This window comes from Perca fluviatilis, chromosome 15, assembly GCF_010015445.1.
Source record: "Perca fluviatilis chromosome 15, GENO_Pfluv_1.0, whole genome shotgun sequence".
Classification (NCBI taxonomy): domain Eukaryota; kingdom Metazoa; phylum Chordata; class Actinopteri; order Perciformes; family Percidae; genus Perca; species Perca fluviatilis.
The window spans coordinates 32,366,423-32,389,844 of record NC_053126.1 but is presented as its reverse complement, the minus strand read 5'-3'; the positions used below and the strand labels follow the sequence as shown (position 1 = coordinate 32,389,844).

At 39.8% G+C, this 23,422-nt stretch overlaps 1 protein-coding gene across 4 annotated transcripts in view; it reads left to right on the top strand.

The window, feature by feature from the left end:
* The first annotated feature begins 3,009 nt into the window (after positions 1-3,009).
* Positions 3,010-23,422, top strand: part of LOC120574991 (TANK-binding kinase 1-binding protein 1-like) — a 71,510-nt gene continuing 51,097 nt past the window's right edge. For 3 of the 4 annotated variants that reach the window (XM_039825546.1, XM_039825545.1, XM_039825547.1), the window contains exon 1: positions 22,807-22,906. In XM_039825546.1, the coding sequence (XP_039681480.1) occupies positions 22,845-22,906 (62 nt within the window). In that variant the 5' untranslated portion in view covers positions 22,807-22,844. Of the gene's footprint in view, positions 3,028-22,806; positions 22,907-23,422 lie in introns of those variants that run through there. The other variant, XM_039825548.1, reaches the window with a different exon arrangement.

The following is a 23,422-nucleotide window of genomic DNA, read 5'->3' as shown; positions in this document are numbered from 1 at the left end:
ACCATTGCATTTATGGCTATGACTGTGTACTATCTTTACTAAAATCAAGGCATTGCAATTGTATACATTAATATTAAAGTTTAATTAAAAAAATATCTAGCAGAAATATGGCTACAATCTGATAGTCACATACAGTATATAGTAGCCTAAGAAGAGAATAGCTTACCTATTGTTATTATTATTATTATTTGAGGCACTTTCTTGCAGCATTTCACTGAACATATCAGACAACGAGGGTGCATGCCCCTCATCTGGTGCAGAGAGACGAGTCTTTTTTTCTGCGCTCTGATCTCCTGCGCTGGGCGCTGCTCCGTGCGCGCTCCGTCTTCGTCTCCACGCGGGTTCTCCGCATCCATCGCGGCCTGATTTCACGTGCGCCCTGCTTTATTTCCGCATCTAAGTAATGGTCTTTATAACGCGGATCAAGTACAGTAGCGATGAAGTGCAGAGGATCCGAATATATCTCACTGAAACGTGTGCTGACAGACTCTAAGAGCGTACTTTTCATTGTTTTCACTCCGTGGTCCGTCTCAACCTCTTTGCTTAGGAGACGCTTTGCAGGTGGAACGGATCGGGTACTGACACACGAGCAGGTCGCGGTTTCTGTTTGCCTCATCACAACATTTTGGCCGTATTGTTTCGGTGATAAAAGTATTTCGTGCGAAAACCGAAAATTGTCGGTGGCCGAATATTCAGTGCATCCCTACAAATAACCACTTGTTACAACCGAGGTACGCAGCAAAGCATTTATGAAGACACAACACCAACAACCTTGAGGCGGATGGGCTACACCGGCAGAAGACCCCACCGGGTACCACTCATCTCCACTAAAAATAAGAAAATGAGGCTACAATTTGCACGAGCTCACCAAAATAGGACAGTTGAAAACTGGAAAAATGTTGCCTGGTCTGATGAGTCTCGATTTCTGTTGAGACATTCAGATGGTAGAGTCAGAATTTGGCGTAAACAGAATGAGAACATGGATCTGTCATGCCTTGGTACCACTGGGCAGGCTGGTGGTGGTGGTGGTGTAATAGTGTGGGGGATGCTATCCTATCAATATGGGCCAACATTTCTAAAGAATGCTTCCAGCACCTTGTTGAATCAATACCACAAAGAATTAAGGCAGTTCTGAAGGCGAAAGGGGGTCAAACACGGTATTAGTATGGTGTTCCTAATAATCCTTTAGGTGAGTGTATGTCCATACAATTTTCCCACTTTTTTGGGCCTCGGCGTGGGAGACCCTCCTTCCGATCCCCATCTTTTCCAAAATAAGCCTATGTGAATGATGGGGAAAATACAAAGCAGATTACACAGCTATTACTTCTGAACATTAAACAATCGTACATTTGCTTTCACCAATATCCGTTTGCCGAGGTTTCTCTCCCCCCGGTAAACAGCTGCCGGTTTTCAGGATGTATAAACGCCTCTGTTTGTTCCTTAGTCCCTGTTAAAAAAAGACGAGAAAGCTATGTATAATGCTATGAATGGTATAATGTTAATGGTAAAGAGTTTGTAATGTTACAACTTCTCTAGTTATTTATAAAAGAAATGCCGTTGACGGCAACCACGCTAATAACTGTTAAATGACTTTAGAGAATGGTTCGGTTCACTTAGCCTACTTAGCTCGTGAGGTATTTTGTACTGGCACTTTACTTTCATGTACTACCATTTTAACATATGTACGGTAACATTAAACACTTAAGATAGTTACATTTAAAGCATATTGCGTGCCCCGACTCCGCTTGTAGCCATTTTAAATTACCCGGCAAAGCTGCTCGCATAGGATTGTGGGTGATTTTGGAGTGCGGAGGATACACATGGAAATTCTCTGAACTATGGACTCAGTCCTTGGTGGAATTCGGAGCATTCTCTACATTGGAACAGTCCTTCGATGCATGCTCGAAATTCAGGCTTCGAAGGATCCATCCTTGACTTTGAGAATAAATAATCAAATTAACAAATCTAAGGATTTTGATTATTAGCCATAATGGCTAAACCATCCAGGGTAGACTTACCGTTTTGAAACAAAGGTTTCTTCTCCTGAATAACACACAAATCTGTATGAAATCAACCTTGTTTTAAAAATAGCCTAACGGGTTTTATTCACAATGTCATGAAGAAGTACTACACTACCCACAATCCTAAGCGTAACAGTGATGTCTCTGATTGGTTGAGCTTACAGTTACTATGGAAATGTTTACCGCACACATAAAACCGTGAATGGCGAGCTGCTACCACTAAAGTCTATGATCATTTATGTACACAGTCTCTTTTTTTGCCGTTTTTAAAATGCCAAATCAATGTTTTATGGTCTCGATTCACCTCATAGATGGTTGGCTTGGTTCCAGGCTTAAAACCCTTTATGTAAGCATTTTCTGAAACATCAATGGATACTGAATGGGGATATCACTTCCGGAACCAGAACCGATACAAAAGTGGGCAGTCACAGTTGAGTTCTATAATAAATAAGGTTCCTTTCTAGGATTCCTTGGTTCCCTTTGTGATAGTTTTAAACGTAAACAGTGTTGGGAGTAACGCGTTACAAAAGTAACGCAATTACAGTAATGTATTCCTTTTTGCTGTAACGCAGTAATATAACGCTAGCCTGACGTGGTCCTACTCAGATTCTAGTCAGAACTTCCCGACCTCGAATTTTGTGGGCGGGGCTAAGTTCGGCTGGCATTCAGGCTAATATAACGCATTACAAATTAAATTTCGGTAAATCGTTACAATCTCAGTAACGCGAGTTACAACGCATTTTAAAGCAACATTTAGTGGTGTTTTGTTATTTTAAGAATTCCCCAACACCGCAAAACATTTCTTCACAGGAAAAAAAAGTGTTATTTCCTGTTGCTGTATTCGATGATTGAGATGACTGCAGAGACAGATTGCCTACATTGGCGACATGGACATTATTTTCAGGAGTTATACGCTGCGTTGAAGCGAGCTGTCCGGTCACTATTCCCGTGGTCAGAGCCAGAACCAGAGACGGTACAGACAACATCTGTATCCCAACAGGTGACGGTAAGTCAGCGCGGATAGTGTGTCCGAGCTGCTGACAGATAGAAACATGTCGGGAATTAATGTTTAGGCTTGCTACACGTAATACCATTGCATTTTATCAGCCGTGGAAAGTAACTATGCCTGTAGTGGAATGCCTTCGAATGACCACCAAAAACGCTTGTCTTTTACTGTGACCATTTACTGTTCAATATGTTGCAGTTTTACAAACAACAAAGTGAGCAACTTAGCTTGACGGACACGTTTTGCATCTAGCATCTCACGTTCATCTCAGTAAACTAGCAAGAGTACACAACAGACAACTTCTGTGTAGGCTACTTCAAAATCAAAGATATTTATATAGTCCGCTCAGCTGATAGAAACCTTCAGTTTAGCTACGAGCCAGAAAGCTAACGCTATGCTAGGCAAGGCAAGGCAAGGCAAGGCAAGGCAAGGCAAGGCAAGGCAAGGCAGCTTTATTTGTATAGCACATTTCAGCAACAGGGCAATTCAAAGTGCTTTACATAAAACATTAAAGAGCAGTTTAAAACAATTTAAAACAATTTAAAAACATTAATAAACAAATTAAAAACATTAAAAGACAAGAATAAAATTGATAGTGCAGTATAAGAATAAACGTTACAGTGCAGTATAAGAAATTAAAGTTAATAGATTATTTAAAGAAAAGCAACATCAAAAAGATAGGTCTTTAGCTTAGATGTAAAAGAACTGAGAGTTACAGCGGACCTACAGTTTTCTGGGAGTTTGTTCCAAATATGTGGAGCATAAAAACTGAACGCTGCTTCCCCCTGTTTAGTTCTGACTCTGGGGACAACAAGTAGACCTGTCCCAGACGACCTGAGAGGTCTAGGTGGGTCATAATGTAGTAGCAGATCAGAAATGTATTTTGGCCCTAAACCGTCTAATGATTTATAAACCAGTAAAAGTATTTTGAAATCAATTCTTTGAGGCACTGGAAGCCAGTGTAGAGACTTCAGTACTGGAGTGATGTGATCCACTTTCTTGGTTTTAGTGAGGACTCGAGCAGCAGCGTTCTGAATCAGCTGCAGCTGTCTGATTGATTTTTTTGGGGAGACCTGTAAAGACACCGTTACAGTAGTCAAGTCTACTGAAGATAAAAGCATGGACAAGTTTTTCCAGATCCTGCTGAGACATAAGTCCTTTAACCCTTGATATATTTTTAAGGTGATAATAGGCAGATTTTTTAATTATGTTAATGTGGCTTTTAAAATTCAGGTCTGACTCCATGACTAAACCAAGATTTCTGGCTTTGTCTGTTGTTTTTAACATTGTCGTTTGAAGCTGAGCGCTGACTTTCAATCGTTCCTCTTTTGCTCCAAAAACAACCACCTCCGTTTTTTCTTCATTTAATTTAAGAAAGTTCTGGCACATCCAATCATTAATCTGTTCAATGCACATGTTTAATTGTTGTATTGGGCTATAGTTCCCTGGCGATAAGGTTATGTAAATTTGGGTGTCATCCGCATAGCTATGGTAACTTATTTTGTTGTTTTCCATAATATGAGCCAGTGGAAGCATGTAGATGTTGAACAGAAGAGGCCCCAGAACTGAGCCTTGGGGAACTCCGCACGTCATATTTGTATGCTCAGATGTATAATCCCTATTCTTTAAATAGGATTCAAACCACTTTAGTACTGAGCCAGAAAGCCCACCCAGTTTTCCAATCGGTCAAGCAATATGTCATGGTCTACCGTATCAAATGCAGCACTGAGATCAAGTAATACTAAGACTGAAATTTTGCCACTATCTGTGTTTAAGTGGATGTCATTAAAGACTTTAACAAGAGCCGTCTCAGTGCTGTGGTGTGGTCGAAAACCTGACTGGAAGGCATCAAAACTGTTGTTTAGCGATAAGAAAAGGTTGAGTTGTTGAAAAAACACTTTTTCTATGATTTTACTTAAAAATGGAAGGTTTGATATTGGCCTATAGTTGCTCATTAGTGTCGTGTCTAGATTGTTCTTTTTTAGGAGTGGCTTGATAACTGCAGTTTTCAGGGCCTGTGGGAAGATACCTGAGAGCAGAGATGTGTTTACAATCTGTAGAAGATCAGAAGCCAAACAATTCAAAACATTTTTGAAAACACCCGTTGGTAGAATATCAAGGCAACAGGAGGAGGTTTTCAGATGTTGTATAATGTCCTCCAGGTTTTTAAGGTTGATCGTATGAAATTGTGTCATGTTGGAATTTGTTTTGCGTGCACACTGTGACAACACATATCCTGTACTTGATATGGAAGCACTGACTGTTTGTCTAATTTTCTGAATTTTGTCTGTGAAGAAGGAGGCAAAATCATTGCAAGCCTTGGTAGACAACAGTTCAGATGCTACTGGTACTGGAGGGTTTGTTAATCTATCGACAGTAGCAAACAAAGCACGTGAATTATTATTGTTTCTGGCAATAATGTCAGAGAAGAAGGACCGCCTTGCATTTCTTAGTTCCAGATTATAAATGCGAAGTCTCTCTTTATAAGTGTTATAATGGACCTGGAGATTAGATTTTCGCCAACTGCGTTCAGCTTTTCGACACTCTCTTTTTTGTGTTCTCACAACTATAAAATTTCTCCATGGAGATCTTTTCTTACCAGAGACAGCTTTGATCTTAGTGGGAGCAATAGCATCAATAACATTCGTAATTTTACAGTTGAAATTATCTACAAGCTCAGTGACTGAGGCCCCAGTGAGGGTGGGTATAGAGGAGAAAAGCTGAATGAATGATTCACTGGTGTTTTCAGTGATATACCGTTTTCTGATTAACTTTGTTTGAACACTTTTTGGCACAGAGATAGTGCCGTTAAAGAAAACACAGGAATGATCAGAGAGAGCAACATCAGTCACCACAACCTTGGAAATGTTCAGACCCTTGGAGATAATCAAGTCCAGAGCGTGCCCCTTATTGTGCGTGGGCTGTGTCACATGCGGAGTCAGTCCATAGCTCTCAAAACCACAACACAGTTCTTTGGTCCCTCGGTCCTGGGGGTTGTCAACATGAATGTTAAAATCACCAGCAATAATTACACGGTCAAAGTTAATACAGATTATAGACAGCAGTTCAGTAAAGTCATCAAAGAAGGATGCACAGTATTTAGGTGGCCTGTAGATATTTAGAAGTAGAGCTTGAGGGGAGGATCTTAGCTGAAGAGCCACATATTCAAAAGCAAGATCCTAGCAAGATCCAAAGTCAATAACATTGTGTACAGTTGTCAATCAGTAAAAATAATTTGACAGTATGTTGAACAACAAGACAAGCTAGCTATCAGCCATGTCATTGTCCCCAAAACAATATAACGACTTTTACGAAGAATTTGATCCGCGATGTGTAACGTTGCTGAAGCAGGGAGCTGAGATATGTGAGATAACGTTATTCTCTGTGAAACAAAGTCAGTCCAGAGGGCCAGTAGAACTTACTTCTTGCAGCCTGTGTGTTTTAGCGCCATCCTGTGGTGTTCAGAGGACGAGTTGGAAATAATAAATCCACATTTCCTTATTGATTTAATGTAGCGCATTCATTTAGAACAGTAAACAGTCAGTTTCACCGAACTCCTTTACTAGGTGTCCTACATCACTTTTTAATGGACACCCTGCAGCCAATCAGAATCGAGTATTCACCCAGACCATGGTATAATAATCTATAATGTATTACATTTTGGAAGTAACTTGCCCAACACTGAACGTAAACATTCTAAACTGTAACTGTGTTACAAGTGAAAGTCTTTCCCGTTTCTTTGCTTTTCTTGTGTTGCTGTTCTCTGCAGCTCAGCATCACTGTGTGTGTGTGTGTGTGTGTGTGTGTGTGTGTGTGTGTGTGTGTGTGTGTGTGTGTGTGTGTGTGTGTGTGTGTGTGTGTGTGCGTGTGTAGCATATTTTTACTTGCTGCAGAGAAAAACAGAGCATCTGGCAGAGTCTAAATGCGACATAAACAATAAATCACCACCATCGCCATCTGGTGAGCAGCTCTGTGAGTCACAGCCTGGTGTTCTCCTGCATCATTAGCGCTGCCAAGTGGCTCAGCCAGAGAAGGGAGCTTGAGTCCCTCTGCTGGATCATTTAGCTTCAGCAGGATCCCTCCTCAGTCCACATTGAGCTCCCTGAGTGGCTGAGAGAGGCGGGTCACATGTCTGTGCTGGTGGCACAGCCTCTATTTGGTGGGAGGAGTGTTGAAACATCATTTGATTCATAGAGGATCGGAAATCATCATCACTGTTGGTCACTGTTATTAGACTAGGAACATACTGTAGTCTCTATATGCTATTAGTGACTGTATCCTCTAGTGCTGCAATTAACAATAATTTTCGTTGTCTATGTTGTCTATGTTGTCTATGTTGATTATTTTCTCGATTTCTCGATTAATTGTTTGGTTTATAAAATGTCAGACAATGGTGAAAAATCATTCAGCATCAGTGTTTTCCAAAGCCCAAGATGACATCCTCAAATGTCTTGTTTTGTCCACAACTCAAAGATGGAGTAAAGAAACTAGAAAATATTCACATTTAAGAAGCTTGAATTTGTACCTTTTTGCATAAAATATTACTCAAAATGATTAATCGATTATCAAAATAGTTGCCGATTAATTAAACTAGTACCGTGCCCGTTGAAAATGTGCCTGTTTGGAACAGGCTTATTGCTTGGTATTGCTGCATGTAGAATTCTTCAAGACGAAATTATACCCCAAAATTACTTACAGAAGGACCCCAAACCACTTCATATGCAACTCCCCTGTATACCCTTACCTTGTTGGTAAATGTGAGATTTTCCAGTCACACATGTCTTGTCTTCAACTTACTGATTTACCTGACAGAGAACTTTGCAGATTCCGAATGTAATCACAAAATATAACAATGAAAATGGGTAGAGAAGGCACACATATAATTGAAGCCGACCTGTGACGATTTCCTGCATGTCTTCCCTCTCCCTCCCCTTTCTCTCCTAGCTGTCCTGTCGAATAAAGGTGGAAAAGCCCCAAAAATAATCTTAAAAAAAAGAAAATGTGGAGTAATCAGACATTAGCCTCATGGCAGAATGCTGCTACCCACCCGGCCCGTTAGGAGAGCTAAACAGCACATATCTGTGTTAATCAACCACCAGAACTGGACTGTGTGTGTGTGTGTGTGTGTGCGTGTGCGCGCAGAGAGAGAGCGAGAGGGACGGTGTTGTCTCGTGTCGTATGATTGTTAACGAAGGTAACATTTCAGCAGAGGTTTAGTGGCTTGATAACTGAGAGATTTTCTGGAAAAAATATTTTTTCCATGGATAGAGTTAGATACAAAATTTCCGCCAACTTCAAACAACAGAGACAAACTCCTGTCCCTGTAATATATGTTAGTCAGCAGCTAACTTACGCTAACATTAGCTTTGTAGAGATCGTGGGATTTCCCAAACTCAATAACAACCGCACATATAAACCCTTGATGTAATAAAATCTTGATCTTGATGTTAACAAAAAATATTTTTTTCCAGTGACAGATATAGCTCCTGTACATCCGCGAAAATCACATTTAGCAGTTATTTTCTAGATAGGGCCGTCACCGGCACAGCTGATCCAAACATATCCATTGAAAGTTAACTTCAGAGCGTTGTAACAAATAAGTTGTTTAATCCGATGAATTCACTTTATATACTAGTTGGAGAGCTTTTGTGTGTTCCACCTGCATTACTTACATAAATACAAATGTTTTTAAACAGTTTTTAAAATTCAACTCCGTAATGTTGACAGAGAAATGGTGGAGTGATATTTTAAGTGATGCGCCAGGTGCACTCAAATGGCTCTGGGTGTGCTTTCGTGCTGATTTGAGCACGTTCCTAATGTCTAGTTGACCAATCAGATTGTCTGGTCAGATCTACTTGTTGTATAATGAGGAAGGAATGAGTAACAACTAGTTAGTTAATGAGTAGTTACTGATTGAATGAGGAACGAATGAGTAACCACTAGTTAGTTAATGAGTAGTTACTGATTAACTGTGATTCAAGCACTAATAATCAGTTACCGGTAAACAGACTGGTAGTTACTGTATTAATGAATGAGGAACGAATGAGGAACGACTGTGAATAACTGTGATTCAGCACTTGGCAGATTTGGCAGTCCCTCCAGGATTTCGCAGCCTTTGAGATTGTTGAGGGCCAAAATGCCTGATTTTGCTGGAGCTTTTGTAAAAAATTGCAATAAAAGTTGCCATGTCTTTTGTTTTTTTGTTGCGATGAAGTTGCTTTTATATAGGCCTTAGTGGTCCCCTAATACTGTATCTGAATCTGGCCTTAGTATGTGCCATTTCTGTGTCTGTAGCTATTGAGGAGGAGTTGGGGGCAAGGTGGAGGGTGGGGGTGTGGCCTTGCCCAAATGCCACTTTGCTTGTTTGCAAGCCATGATGTCTCTCTCTTTATCATGGGCAGGCCAAATTCTCTGGGCGGGCAAAGCAGAGAAAGGGGAGGTAATCTTGCTCCTTATGACCTCCTAAGGAGCAAGATTCCAGATGGCCCATCTGAGCTTTCATTTTCTCAAAGGCAGAGCAGGATACCCAGGGCTCGGTTTACACCTATCGCCATTTCTAGCCACTGGGGGACCATAGGCAGGCTGGGGGAACTCATATTAATGTTAAAAAAACCTCATAAAGTAAAGTTTTCATGCCATGGGACCTTTTAAAAATACAAAAGGAAACTTGTTTCGGGGAGAATAAAACTACTCTGGGCTGAGTTTTCTTAGTACCCTTACCAAAAAGGCTCAAGATGCTGCAAATATTGGTATAATATGAAAACCACTGGTGGATTTAAAACAAAAAATAATTTATTGAATGATTCAAATTTGAACACATCTGTCAGTTGCTTGTTGCTCTTTACATTGTTAGTTCATTTCCTATCCTGGCTTGGGCTGGGACACACATTCATACGGCTTGATAAAGCACTTATTGGACTTTAACTTATCATTGCACTTACAATAACGAGCGTAGCTGTCCTCAATTTAGGTCATCGTGTACGTCTCATCTCTGTTTTTTCCTGCATCCACCACGTGTGTTTGTGTGTGTGTGCATGCGTCAGTCGCGGGTAGGAACTGAGCAGCAGCCCCGCCCGCTGCAGAGAGCCAACAGGATTGAAACAGCCGCAGCTTTCGTGACTTAGAGTGAAAAAACGTACAGCATACATTGATGTTAAAATGTATACAGGTTGGCAGGACGGTCTGAAATGTTTTGCATGGTCTTTTGCTCTACGTTTTGTTGGTAAATGTGAGATGTTCCAGTCACACATGTCTTGTCTTGATATCAGAAACAAGGAAATGAATTTGGCTGTGTTACGTCAACCTGTTCTCACTCCCGCTTGGTCAGTGGCTCTCAGAGTCACATACTGACGCAAAGTCTGGCACGTGGAACTGCTGTGATTGGTTGAAGTCGCGGGATACTCCGGTTATTGGTCAAATTTGCAGTAAAGTTGCGATGATTGGTCAAAATTGCCAATTGCACAGAATTTGCTGTGATTCTTGACTCTATTGAAGTCTTGTTCAGTTTTTCTTTTATTATGCATTATTGTAAGAATTTTTGTTAATGTAGGGGACCTTAGGAATGATACATGCTTTAATAAACATGAAGGAAATATTGTTCTATTAAGCTTGACACTCCAAGCAAACCTCATAGTAAAGTAATTGTAGCATATAGTATGTTGAGAAAAGAGGGATGTGGGACATTTTAAACTATGCAGACTTAAGCACAAATCACAGATTATTACTACTTATTTAAATATGCAGTGTATATATATATATATATATAACAGTTCAATCAATTAGTGACAACCCTGATCACCACCAGATTCCTGTGTGCAGTTTTAGCTCACTTATTTGTAAACATTTAAAAAAAAAATGCTTGAGAGACATGGATCAAGAGAGGAAGTGGGCCCTCAGAGAGTGCTCATCCATAGGGCCCAGAATTATTTATATATTATGTTCAAGGCCCCTGTTCATGACAGCGTCAACTTGCACTTCAGGCTCAGAGGCTATCATTAGTAGTATCATGCTGCTGGTGGTCTTGCCATGGAATTAAATGTACTAATAAAACCGCAGAAACACTGCTGTGAAAGCTCATTTATCAGAGTCTGGTTGTTACCTCTGTCCGCGGCACTCTAATCCACTCAATATCTTTATAACGGAGCTAACCAGAGCTGACTGGAGCTAACCGATAATCTGAGCTAATAGTTGCTAACCGAGCCTTCAGTTGCCTGTGCCTGTATCCATTTACTGTATTAATGTACTCGAGCCTGAATAAAACCCTTAATTTTATTAAATTGGCTGTATAAGTTTTAAACTACAAATCAGAGTTGAAATCTGCTCAGATGAGATCTTAATGAGTGCAACAGGATATGTATAGTACAGAACACGGATAACGCTGACAAACAAAATGAACGAGAATTTACTTTAGATAGCCCTAGTTCTATATGATTTAACAGGAGTTAAGCGGAAACAGTGTTGAGATTTTTAAAAACGTGTGGATCATAGTAGCCTATAGTATTACGGTTATTTCTGCTGAACCGTTAACATGTGGCAAAACTACACTTTTTTGTCATTTGTTTATTGAAAGCAGCAGAAAGGCAGAACTGAGTACATTTTAATATTGGTTTATGTATCGCAAGTAATATCATCATCGTGATATTCAGCAACGTTAAGGCATATTGCTTACATTTATATATATTTCTTCATATCGTGCAGCCCTAATAACTACCCTGAAATTGTGTCAGATGCAGCATAGTGTCGCAATATTTTCATCTGTATCATCTTTTTTTATTTAAGATAATTTTTTGGGCATTTTAGGCCTTTTTTTTCCATAGGACAGCTGAAGACATGAAAGGGTAGAGAGAGGGGGAATGACATGCAGCAAAGGGCCGCAGGTCGGAGTTGAAACCGCGGCCGCTGCGTCGAGAAGTAAACCTCTATAAATGGACGCACGCTCTACCAGGTGAGGTACCTAGGCGAGCCGTCTCTATCATCTTTTAGTCTAATTTGTTTAGTATGTAAATAGTTATTTTTTTCTAAACTATCTGATAATGTTATGTAGTCAGTGTTTTCACATTCGTTTAACTAGTTTATTACTGAACCCAGCCATCACGCACTGCACGGTCACATCCTGCGCCACCCACCACCACAAGTAAACTCTCAACCTGTGGGAAACAACGGTTATGTATTTATAGATATAAATCATGAATATGGAATGTAGTCATCATTTCTATTTATTTAGCAGAGTGACATGGTTGTGCAGTGGTGATCACTGTCACCTAACAGGAGGAAGGCCTTTCTGTGTGGATTTTGCATGTTCTCCCTGTGTCTGTGTGAGTATTCTCTAGGTGCTCTGGTTTCCTCTCACAATTCAAAGACATGCAGGCTATCTTTTCATAAAATAAAACCTAAAAAAAATTATTTGTAAAGTGGAATTGAATCTGTAAAATAAAAATACAAATGTATTAGAACAGGAACCTGTTAACATGGCCCTCACGTGAGTTCTGACATGTTACATAATGAGCATTTAAACACAAAAGTTGAAATCTTTTGTCAATATGGACATGCTGTACATCAATTGATTGGTAAAATTTTCTGCAATTCCTGCAGTCACTCATGGCAAAGGGTACTCAAACGTCAATGCTTCTCAGCTTAGATGCTGAGAAAGCATTCGATTGGTTAGATTGGCAATTTTTAGAACAAACATTAATCGAGATGGGCTTCAGTGAAAAATGCACCTTTTGGTTTCGGCTGTTGTACAAGAATCCCAAATCAAAAATAAGAGTTAACGGTCATTGCTCTGACTTTTTTGATATAGAGAGAGGCGTAAGACAGGGTGATTCTCTCTCACCCATTGTCTTTGCTCTCAGTATCGAGCCTCTAGTGGAGGCAATATGACAGGATGTCCAGATTGAGGGGGTTGAGGATGGTGGGGGGAGAGTTCATAAAATTTCCCTTTTCACTGACGATATCCTGCTCTTTATAAAACATCACCTTACCTCAATACCTCGACTAATGCAATGCCTAAATGATTTTTAAATAAATGACATTTCTGGATACAAAATTAATCAAAATAAATCAGAGGCAATGATGATATCAGGAATATGGCCTAAACAACTAAACGAGATGGTGTCATTTCACTGGTCTAAACAAGGATTTAGATACTTGGGGATTATTATCACACCTGAAACTACAAGACTTTTTGAGGCAAACTATAATAAGCTAATTAATCAAATAAGGAGTGATCTAGTTTGTTGGAAAGTTCTTCCTTTGTCTCTGGCAGAGTTGACGGGGAAGGATGAACCTGCTCCCAGGTTTCCTATTTTTATTCCAGTATTCCCATAAGAGTCCCAATTTCCACTTTTAATATGTTAAACAAATTAATTTCTCAATTTATATGGCAACACAAAAGACTTAAAAAACTTAAAACACTTCATCTGAATAAAATTGTATTATTGGGCAGCTCAACTAGCAGCAATTGTGACTTGGATTAGTGGAGATGAGGAAGCAAAGTGGACCCAAATAGAGCAAGGGGAAGTTAAGGGTGCACAACTGTCTGCCCTACCCTTTATGGATCTAAAACATGTCAATAAAATGAAGATTGAAAATGAATGGATAAAACATACAATAAGGGTATGGGCAGAAGTAAAGAAAATGCTTAAGGATGCTGTAACAATTTCTCGAGCTATGCCCATAGTGGGTAATGTAGATTTTCCACCTTCAATGTGTGACCATGGTTTTAGGAGATGGGCAGTTAAAGGCCTCTTTATTTTTATCAGCTCTTTGAAGAAACACACTTAAAGTCTTTCACACAACTTCAGTAACAATTCGATCTTCCCTCAAGTGATTTTTATAGATATTTGCAAATTAAGCACTACATTACAAACCATAAGGAAAAAGAAAGAATTGGCAAAATCCCAAATGGCATAGAACAATATTTTATCACAATTTCAGAAAAACGCCTCCCTATCGGTAAACATGTTTCTCATCTTTATAAAAGATTGTTAACAGACATGGTTGGAAACACTTACAATATTAAGGAAAAGTGGGAAATAGAAGCTAATATAGTAATAGAGGATGTGTTATGGGATAAACTCTGTTATAGGTGCCCTAAGGGAATTAATAGTCAACAGTGGAAGGAATTTGACTGGAAAATTAAAATACGATACTTTCATACTCCTCTGGTTATTTCAAATTTTGTAAAAGACCCCTCTGCTGCTTTATGTTGGAGACAATGTGGTAAAATAGGTGACCATACACACATATTTTGGGACTGTCCAGTAATCCTTGCGTATTGGAAAAATATTAAAGAAGAGATGGAGAAAATTGTAAAAAGAGAAGTTCCCTCAAATGTACGTTTTTTCTTGCTGGGTGTTATATCAGTTGATGTTTTCAATGCTGACCAAAGATATATTTTACGTGTATTACTACAAATTGCCAAAAAAAACATTACTGCTAATTGGAAGTCTGTGAAATCACCAACTGTGACTGAATGGAAACAGAGACTAAAACAGATTTATATGATGGAAAAAATGACTGCATCATTACAATTGAAATCTGACCTTTTTAATCAGAGATGGCACATTGTTAAAGAATATTTAAATCTATAAATAATTTTTTTTTTATACATTATATATTTTATATCATTATATGGCTGTATATTATTGTATAATGTTTGTTGAGATGTGAACATTCATATTAGGTGCAGCAATATATATATACACAGAATATTTTTATTTATTATTATTTTTCTCTGTATGACATTATTGTAAGTGTTACTTTATCACTGTCTCAGATAAGGTTCCTTCTGTTTTGTTCTGTGAAAAACATAAATAAAAAGTTCAAAAAAAAAAAATAGCAATTCAATCAATCAGTTCATTTTACTGAAATCATAAGCACCAGAGCATTATTCATGATCTTAGTGCTCATGCTATTGAAAAAAAGAAGAAAAAAATGACAAAATGATGACGCAAGGGTTTTTCAAAAGAATGAATCCAGGTTATGAATATTGTCCTGTTGAATCCATGCTAATTGTCTGCTAAATTAATTTGCCGATCTCGTTCCATCTAAACTAATATATTTCTCCATGCCCTGCACCGTGTTGCTGGGTTTGTTTTCTTCAGGTTGCTGCCTACACATGAAACTATCCCCACCCTTTTCTGTTTAGTTTTCACCCCGGGACAGCCCCCGACATCCAGCAAGCGTTCCTTCTGTGGAGCGTCAATAGCCATCTTAGAAAAAGCTGTCATTGGGGGTGAGGGTTCCAAAATGGCAACCGTTTAAGGTGTCTTTTCGGTGCGCTCCTGCAAGAAATATGTGAAAAACGTAGAAAAACAGTACGTCTACAACTTAACTGAACTTGGTTTTGTGACGACCTGTAATGCCGGGCTGTGATAGGAAAATAATGCTCAATAGCGGAAAGAACAGTTCTGAAGCTCCGCCAAGTAACGTCTTGATAGCCTCATGCCATGACTATGCTAGCACCATGTCAACAGTAGCAGCCGTGAAGAATTTCCTCCGTTGCCTGTTACCCTGTGCAAATCCCCTGCTGCAAAAAAGGCCCTTTATGGAGGAGAAAGTGAACTCTCACAAGATAACTTTGTCGTATCTGCCCTCTCTGAACTCATAAATGAACAAGCTGACTCTATTGAAAAGCTGGTTAACGAAAATTCAACAAAAAAAATAGATGGAAACTTGTTGAAAATAGAGGGGTTGAAGAAAACGGTGGACTTTGTGTGCGGTGAAAACAAAGATACGCAGACGAAAGTGACAAATGTAGATTCTCGTCTCAAAGAGGAAGAACTCAAAGTGACCAAACTCTTAACACGTGTTTCTGATCTGGAATCTTACTCCAGAAGGTGGAATTTGAAGCTCTACGGCATTTGCGAGAGCCAGAACGAAAACGTGAAGGAGAAAGTTGTGGAGCTGTGTCATCCTCCCAGACGCAAAGCTTAAACCTGCTGAGGCCATCGACATTGCACATTGCCTCGGGAAACCAAATTAACCCAACACCAAACAGTCCAGCACCAGGCCGAGAGCCATCACCATTCGGTTTGCAATGTGGTCTTACATAGATGCCCTTCTGAAGGCTGCAAAAAATTACCCCTTCTTGCATGACAACAAGCTACGATTGGCTGAAGATCTGTCACTACCTGTCAAGGAGGCCAGGATGACATTTTGGCCAATAATAAAGAAAGCACAGAGTGAGGAAAAGTCTGCTTATTACGTCGTAGCAAGGGCTTTCGTTGATGGACAAGAGTTAACTTGACTTTGAATTTCCTGTCTGCAGCCGGTTGGTCGAGGCCTGTTAAACTTCGGTTCTACCTCTGATGGAAAATATGACCACTTAGTTCGATGACTGAGTTTATCTACTTCATGAGTAATTTTGTTGTTGAAAAAAAGAACAGGCTTTATAAGTTTGGTTATATTGATTTTTACCATTTGTTGTTACTGTTTTCATAGGGTTATACAGTACAGCACGTACAGTATAGTAGGCCTAGGCCTACTATACTGTATGTGCAGTTTGCTCAGTGTGTCAAATTCTGTGTCAAATTCTGATACAAATTCTCATATCTCAAAAGTTAACTTTCTTTCTTAAAAAGCATTCATTGTCTATAGTTTTGTTAAACGCCAGGGGTTTAAGAAATGTTACAAAACATAAAGCATTATTTTTATTTGGTAAACAGCAGAACTCAGATTTGTGTTTTTTTCAAATCCCACTCAGTTACAGATGATATGAATTTTTGGAGAAGCCAATGGGGGAATGATTTGTGGTTTTCTCACTGCAGTGGAAGCTCAGCAGGTGTTTTGACTTTCAAACATAGGTTTAATAGTGATGTTTTACATACAGACACTGATCCAAAAGGGCATTTTATTTGTCAGGTTATTGATTGCAATTAGATATTTTTCATTATTCTGAATGTGTACGGGTATAATACCAGTGCAGAGAACATACAATTTTTTTTTTTGTTGATATAGAAATCAGACTTCAACACTGGTTACTTAAGTTTTCGAATTCACACGTAGTAATGGGAAGGGATTTTTATGTATGAATCCTCTAGTAGACAGATGGCCACATGCCTGCACTAATATTAGAAACACTTATTTGAAGCGTTTTATGGAAAAATGTGATTTAATGGATGTATGGAGTGTGAAGTTCCCAGATACAGTGATGTTCACTTGGTTGGTCTCTAACAGTATTAATGAACAGAATATTTCAGTAAATGTTTTTCCATGTCCTCTAAGTGATCATAAAGCTACAGTACAGGCCAAAAGTTTGGACACACCTTCTCATTCAATGCGTTTCCTTTTTATTTTCATGAGTATTTACATTGTAGATTTTCACAGAAGGCATCAAAACTATGAATGAACACATATGGAATTATGTACTTAACAAAAAAGTGTGAAATAACTGAAAACATGTCTTATATTTTAGATTCCTCAAAGTAAAAATAGTACTTGCATCAATTATTGACGAAGCACAATCAGGGTTCATGCCTAACAGGCAATATTAGGTTGGTTTTAGATATACTTGATTACTCACATTTAATTTCAGAAAACTTTTTTCCTTGACTTCTTTAAAGCTTTTGACACTGTGGAGCACAATTTTCTTGTTCATTCACTTAGGAGATTTGGATTTGGTGAATTATTTTGCCATCAGAACTTTACAACAATGCTAATGGTTCTATTAAGCTTAAACATGGATCGTCTCCTAGATTTGATGTACAACGGGGCATCCCTTAAGGTTGCCCTATATCACTGTATCTTTTCTTACTTGCAGCCCAACTTCTATGTACTTATCTTAAATCAAGCAATCTAGAGGGTATCACTATTGCTGACAGAACTATTATTATCAGTCAGCTGGCTGATGATACAACATTGTTTTTGAAGGATAGCTCACAAGTTCCTCCAACTATTAGTATTATAGAATTGTTTTCTAGGGCCTCTCGTCTTTGTTTGAATCTAAATAAATGTCAACTGTTAGAGGGAAAAAAAAAAAAAACCCCCAGAGATGTTCAATTCATTTTAATCATATTATTGAAAAAACAAAAAGAAAATTGAATCAATGGCTTTTAAGAGATCTATCATTAAGAGGCAGGTTTTTACTTTCAAAGGCTGAAGGGATATCTAGGTTAACATACACTGCACTTTCAGCAGACATATTTTGCATCATGGAGATTAGTTTTGTTAGGGCATTGACAAACATTAGCTTCTCTGTGTTGCAAGATCTCGTGAGAGTTTGGTCCTGAGCCAGAAACAGGTCTCAAACAATGTTAATTTTCTCCTGATGTGTCAGTCTGAAAAACACCTTGACCCAGGACTCCAGCGACAGCACCCATCTTGTCCACCTGCGAGACGACCTCAGAAAACTGGCCATGGACGACACAACATTTTTAAAAGTCATTAAAAGCATCAGAAAACACACACGCACGCACACACACACACACACACACACACACACACACACACACACACACACACACACACACACACACACACACACACACACACACACACACACACACACACACACTACAGTTCATGAACCATTCACACCAAGAACACAACATTGGCCTTCTTTTTCCCTTTAATCTTCACCAACGCGCTCTGCACCTTTTTACACATAAATATCTGAGGAATAAGAAGAAACAAAGAAGTACTGATTCAACTGCTAAATGACAAGAACATCTCTGTAGCTTCCATAAATGAAACACAAACAAACAAATCACGGATCAATATTCTCAGATACAACATCATCAGAAAAGAGCAACAGACAGGACATGGAGGAGTTTCCATCTATTAAGAAGAAAAATTGAGTACAGTGAAATGGATTTCGGTCTCACATCACATCACTGGAAACAAATATGTTGCAATAAAAATGAAAACCCACTTCCATCACTCCATCACAGTCAGCATCTACTGTCCCCCTGGAATAAAATCCTCTGCAAACCTGTTTCAAGCTGTATCCACCAGCCACACAATCATCATGGGAGATTTCAACGCCAAACATCTTGAAATCTGTAATAAAACAAAAACAAGCAGCAGAGTACTACAGATTATCACTGACACCCACTTATCAATCATCAACACAAATTCATCCACCTACATATGGATTGGACTGTAAATGGACTGTTATTTATATAACGACTACTCAAAGCGCTTTTACATAGTACAGGAACCATTCACTGTGGCCAAGGCTGCCATACAAGGTGCCACCTGCTCATCAGATTAACAATCACGCAAATTTACACTCAGTGTCTTGCCCAGGGACACTTCAACATGGGACTGCAGGGCCAGGGATCAAACCACCAACCTTCCTATTGGCAGGCGACCGCTCTACCACTGACCCACAGCCGCCCCATAAGCTCCATAAACTGGCAATAGAGACATCCTGGACCTCAGTATATGTTCCCCTGACCTTGCTTCTAAACTCCACAAGTATTCCACCACCAACCACTTCTCCAGCAACCACCTACCTGTTCTCACTACATTCTCCCTCCAGCTACAAGCCACTGTGATACTCACAAAAAAGGTTTTGTGATACAAAGATATATTTGTTTTTTTTAAGAGTTTATTGTTTTGCTTTGAAGATGGATTTTCATATTTTTTGGGTACCTTAATTTAGGTTGGTAATTTAAAAGTAATGAGAAAAATAAGGACATGCTAATCCATATTGCACCAGTAGGTGGCAGTAGTAGCTTTCCACAGCATCAGGTACACTTTGTGAGGGCCCTACATGAGTTCATAATCCAGTTGAATGGAGAAAGAACAACACGTCGTCCTGTCTCACTTCTTTCTGTGTACTTTTTCTTGCTGTTACAGGCTAGTTTCCACCACATGAAACAATACAGATATTTATAAGCTGATCCTCGCTCACGTTCAAATTGATAAATGCCGAGCTTTGCGTAGGAATCGGCGTACGCCCGTCCCACTCCTGTTTAGGTCGTACGCACTTTTCATAAATGAGGGCCAAGGTGTAGCAGCTCATTATTGCAGCGGAATGGTTATAGTTGTTTACCAAGCTAATCACTGCTATTCCTGTTTCCTCTACAGTAGCTTGAGCTAACGGATTAGCCTATTGTTCGTGTAGCATTGCTGTTTAGTTGTTCCCGCCAGTGCCGTTTCAATACGGACTTACCAGGTTTTCTTGCTCATGTATTTGGGTCACGGAGTTACTCTATGTTAAAGTGATGGTTCGGAGTAATTCACCCTAGGGTCCTTTGCACCATGACCTCGAGCCAAACACCCTCCCAGAAGCTTTTTTCACCTGGGTCGAACATTGGGAGAGTTGGCTAGAGTAGCGTTATCAGCTGAATAGCTTAGCGCAGGGGCTAATGGACCCACGTTTGTATCTTGTAAGTTACCCCACTAATAATGCCCGAAATGATACCAAACGTCTACAAGTAGTACAAATAGGTTATGCTCTCATAAAACGATGGATTGGAAAGTTAAAAAAATAAAGAACCTCAATGGAGACCCAGCAACCAACAACACACCAGCTCTCAAATCCTCAGGCACAATAATTAACAGCAATAAAGAAAAGGCTACCATCTTCCGTACTCACCTGGAAAACATTTGTCTACATTTTACGACGAATGGAAAACCCTGGTTGACAAAGAAAAAGTAAAACACAACACTACAACTTACAAAAAGACCGACAACCCCACTACAGAGCACCAACCCCTCACAGAACCAGTCACCATCCAGGAAATAGAACTGCACCTAATGAAGATAAAAAAACGAAGCACTAGAAGAAGATAATGTCGACACCACACTCATAAAACATGCACCAGCCACCTACTTTCAGCACCTCAGACAGCTCTTCGCCACTTGCCTCACCACTGGACATTTCCTCTCACCATGGAAAGTTGCCAAATCTCAGCCAAGTAGGAAAACTGATTGAAAGAATACTCACCTCACGTCTCACCAATCACATTGAATAATGGGTCTCCTACGATACCACCAAGCTGGTTTCAGGAAGGGGAGATTCACCACAGACAAGATTCTCCGACTATCAGAAAACATCCACAGAAACCTTCCTTCACCTTCCACCCCACAAGCAGGAGTTCCACAGGGTGCAGTTCTGAGCCCACTTCTATTTCTCATATACATCTCAGATATCTACTACCCCCCAGCCCCTATAGCCAAAGTCTCACAGTTTGCAGACGACCTCTGCTACTGGTCCAGCTCCAAACACCCACACCTAGCAGCCAAGAAGCTTCATACATGCATCAGAGAAATAGAAACCTGGTCAAGCGTGGAGAATCAAACTCAACCCTGCCAAGACTCAATGCGTCCTCTTCACCAAGAATCCACATCTGCAGCATAACACCAACCTGTCACTAAACCAGAAAACCAATATCAACAAAGAAGCATTCTCAGTGTAACATTTCAAAACAACATGACCTGGACAAAACACATCAATAACCTGGAACAAAGAGCAAACAACAGACTGAACCACCTCAAAGCCCTCTGTGGAAAACATGGTGCTTCACCCACTACAGTCATCATGATCATACATCAGACCCCTCTTTGAATACTTCGTCCCCGGGACAACGACTTTCAACGACTACAGATAATATAAAACAAAGCACTAAAACTGGCTCACAGACCTACATCAGCAACCACTACATACACACCATAACCGGCATCAAGACCGTCAGACAGAGACATAAAGCCATATCAAATAAATATTTGACCAAAACAATAAACAATCCATACAGGAAGCACACCCCCTTGTCATACATGCTGCAGCTGGCCAAACAATAACCCAATAAATTGTAGATCACACACACACACACACACACACACACACACACACACAGTAATCTAAATAACACGCACATGGCACGCACACAAACAGGGTGTTTTGTTTCCTGCTCTTTTTATTTGTTTATTTGTGCCTTGGTCCAAATAAGCTGTAACCTCACCATAGATTGAAAGGACCTCACGAGTCTTTACCTCCTCCTACCTCGCCGGCCGCCTCATGACGTCATCGTGGATAGAAAAGTGCACAAGCCCTGTGCTATCCCTCCAGGCTCATGGTTCTTTGCGACCACAACAGGGTGTTCAAAGCATCCCCCATTTAAGTTCGGGGCTTAACGTGGCCCTGCTTTTGCCCATCAATCAGCTGATTGAACACACAGATGTTGTTGTTGTTGTTGTTGCCACCCTTGTCAACCATTTTATTGCCTGGGTAGGCCTATAGCAGTAGGCTACAACATGTAAATGTAAAAACAGGTAGGCAGGTGAGACAGGTAGGCAAAGGAAAAGCCTGGAAGATAAAGAAAATAATATTTATCTTGATATTAATTTGGCCAATTAAGGAGATGGAGAGGTCCCAAATAACTAAAGCCATGAGGTAAATTGTGGAATTATATACTTAAGGCTGGGTTGTCTCTTTCAGACTGGCTAAGATAAATAATAGAAAGTGATCCATAAAATCATTTCAGGAAAGGATATTGATGTAGATGTCACTCAGCCTCGGAGCAAAACAGATGATTTGTGTTCCTATCAGACATTTTCCTCTTTATATGTAAATACATTTTTCTTTGCAATATACAGTATACGCCAACAGATTAACTAACCTACCAATAGTGCATGTTGACTATAATTTAAAAATATATATATATTCCCCTGTAAATATGAATATAGAATATCCTTTTAATGAAGGTTCAGAAAAAAATGTAAACGTAATGTTGCTGCTTTTCCTCTGTTGTAAGTTATTCTCTGAACCTCCCCTTCTCGTTGCCGGTCAGAAGGGGGAGGAACACACACACACACACACACACACACACACACACACACACACACACAGCTGATGTCAGACTCGAGTCATGTCGACCCTCCTCAGCACCATGCATCAGCACCGTCATCTTCATGGCTTTTCTACAGAGATGTAAGTAAACCGGCTCCACCGTCGTATTTGTCCTTCTCCCAACTTCCCAATCTGTTGTGCCTACCGCTGATAACTGCACGTACCTTGTATGTATGGCTCTATTTACGGAAAGCCTCGTTTACCGGTAAAAACACGGGTTAGTTTTTACAAGCGGGTCGGATGTTTTGGTTGCGCAGCGGTGGATGCTGTCGGGGGGAGGCTCAGCAGTGACGCTGTAATGAATATTAGAAGGATACCAGATAGATATCATCACCGAGGCTACATGAACATTACAGAGAGAATGCGAAAGAGGAAACATCACCAAGCTCGATAATGTTGAAGAAAATTATCTTCAGTCAATGCACTTGGGGAATATACTAGGAAGATTAGAAGGTGCAATATACCATGGCTTCAGGGTCTTTAGGATATTTGCGGTCCTGGCTATAACATACAGACTGGGTGGGAACGTTTGTATTCAGTATCGAGGCTATAACGAAGCTATTATAGAGCATGGAAGCACACGTTGCGTTCAGTGTT